This window comes from Rhea americana, unplaced genomic scaffold (genome assembly GCF_003343005.1).
Source record: "Rhea americana isolate MKP2758 unplaced genomic scaffold, rheAme1 scaffold_78, whole genome shotgun sequence".
In the NCBI taxonomy this organism is placed as follows: domain Eukaryota; kingdom Metazoa; phylum Chordata; class Aves; order Rheiformes; family Rheidae; genus Rhea; species Rhea americana.
The window spans coordinates 2238066-2240723 of NW_028186956.1; the positions used below are offsets into that span (position 1 = coordinate 2238066).

The window sequence follows — 2658 nt, forward strand, 5'->3', positions numbered from 1 at the left end:
AAAAAAAAAAAAGAAAAAGAAAGAAAACCCAAGTTTTAGAATATGCAAAAAGGAGGAATATCAATTAAAAATGCAGATATTGTTTTCCAGCTTCCTTTCTCTTGTTACCAGTACGTCTACTGATAACAAATTCAGCCAAGGTATCTAAGTACTATCAGTACAAGACTGCATCCAACCTCTGCTTTATGTGAGAGGTGTTACAGGTGTTTTACAGAAGTGAGGGAGACTTAATTATAAAGAACACTGTATTTACAAAAGTATTTATATTCTACAAATCACAAAAACCAAGCACATTTTGACAAAACATTGGAGAAATTATGATGCAACTATGTAATTATTATCAATACAAACCTTCCAGCTGGCAGTGCAATGCCAATCCCCATTTTCACTTTTGTCCCAGACCTATTGAGAAATCAAAATACAGCTTATATATAAAGTTTACTAGGCAGTACCAGAATAACGGAGCCATTAAAAAAAAAGTATCAAAAATTATTTTCCTCCAGAAAATCCTATCTGGTCTAGATACTGATCTGCACTTCACTCAAACCTGAAAATATCCTTATCACAGGTCGAGGAAGGGCATACATCTGCAAAATCCACTGGTACGAAGTCTATTTTTTAAAAAAAAACAACAAATTATTTACAGAAGAAAAATTATTGCTATTTTCAACACTTTAATCTTTAATCCATGGGCATGCCAAAATTACTCAGCTTTACTGTAGTGCTCATATAGTCCTCACCATAGCRTGTGCTCAGAGACAGTTCCAAAACCCTGATGTGAGTCCTGGCAATCACCAAGGACAGARTAGAGCAGCAAAGAGAAACTGATCCTATTGAGTTAACAGATCTTGTTTCTAAYATGTCTGACTTGAATCATAACCATTCTCTCAACATTTTTTCTCAAATTTCCAAAAATCTTCCCTGTCTTTGCAACCTTTTCAGAGAAATCATGAAGGAACTCATGAATCTCATCAAAAAAGACCTCTATACACCTGACAGTCACTCCTCGTTTCTCACCCATTCACCATATAACCATATTGAAATAATATTACCTCACTTCTGCCATTCTAGATTTTTAATACAACTTTGTTTATAATCAATTTGCCAGGCCAATTTCGTAATTTTTACCCAATTCCTATTCTGCAGGGCCCATCTAGGGCGGATACCAAATAATAGACACATTGCTATTTCAGCGGTGTTGTAATATTCTGGTTAAAGTAAAATTTCTCAAGACTCTATTATAAAAGATACTGGTATGACTGGAAAGTAACATCTACCACTGAACAACATTGTTCCTAAATTTCACCTACCTCACGGCATCTTTCTTAGTATAGTCTCTTTAATTTTACAYACTCAATCCAGATCAAAGGTTGACTTAGTTGTTGGCTTATTTGTTTGAGTGAGCTTTTTTTGAAGTGTAGGGGAGGAAAGAGGGGCTGTTTTTTTAAGTCTAATCTAAATTAGACATAGCTATTTATTGAAAAGCACTAATGTTTTCACAACTGTTTTCCAGGTCAAAAAAATGTATTATTGTCCTCTGCAATCAGAATAACTTAAATCTAACAGAATGTAACTCTTGACCTTCTCCCTATGTTTAAATAATGGAAAAAGCAATTAACTTTCCAGTTATCATGATTTCAGTTCCTCTAAAGGACTGTGAAATTAAGGTTTCTAGCATTTTATTTGAGCACACACAGAACACTTCAGCTTGCTATTGAGTGTTGCCTTTAAGTATGAGACAGTGGCTTCCTCCCTTAGTGCCCTCGGATAAATTCAGCTTTTCAGATGAAGCAATGTAACAAGCTGCACTGCTGTAGCCACAACATTTTAAGGATGTAAAAACAAGGCAAAAGCTGTCAGGAGAAAAAAAATAGGTATATTTGAAACAATTAATACTAATAGGAAAAGCCTCTCTGGGTACTGGGCACACAGACACATCCTCCCATGTGACACGAAAACAGAAAACTACAAAACTACTGCTCCTGTTTCAGCTCTAAGAAGGCGGATCGGGTGTTCGCGTGGTTTTCCCAGCAGCAACAAGGGGTCGAAAAAAAAAATCTGAATTTCTACTGGGGGCGATGTACACGTGCACTTATATAAAATATTATGTATAAATTCATCATGGCTTTACAGCCCCTGCCGTTCGCGTCTGAGGGCGCACTCGTTTAGCCCAAGAATCGCGGCTGGGGCATCTGCCCACCGCAGCCCCCCGGAGCCAGGGGGAGGCCGGAGCCCGGCGCCTCGCCAGCCGTGGCGGGTCCCGAGCGGCCGCAGCGACGCTTCGCTCCCCGGCCTCGGCGCCGCTCGGCGCAGCGGGGGCGGGACGGGCCCCCTCGGGCCTGGAGGCCGCCGGGACGGGGAGGGCGAAGCCCGGCTGCCTCTCCCGCCGGGCCTGCGGTGGCGCCGCCGCCGGCGCCTTCCCCCCCACCCCGCCCCGCGCAAGGCCCGGCGGCTCCCGCTCACTTTGACGCTCTGGTCGCTGGAGCACGTCGCCATGCGCCGCCCGTGGAAGTCGAAGGAGACATCGTGAATGAGGTCGCGGTGATCCGCCGCGATGCTGCGCGCCACGAACATCTCCCCGGCCCGGCCCTGCTCGGCCCGGCCCGGCCGCCACGCTCCCACCCGCCCGGCCGCAGCGCGCGCCCTCCTCGCGCGGGG

The 2658-nt window shown here is 44.1% G+C and overlaps 1 protein-coding gene across 2 annotated transcripts in view; it reads right to left on the bottom strand.

The window, feature by feature from the left end:
• Positions 1-2652, bottom strand: part of SEH1L (SEH1 like nucleoporin) — a 13304-nt gene extending 10652 nt beyond the window's left edge. For both annotated transcript variants that reach the window (XM_085322480.1, XM_085322481.1), the window contains exons 1-2: positions 2464-2652; positions 352-402 (exon numbers count right to left, since the gene is read on the bottom strand). In XM_085322480.1, coding sequence (XP_085178606.1) covers positions 352-402; positions 2464-2574 — 162 coding nt within the window. In that variant the 5' untranslated portion in view covers positions 2575-2652. The remainder of the gene's footprint in view (positions 1-351; positions 403-2463) is intronic.
• Positions 2653-2658: the final 6 nt, after the last annotated feature.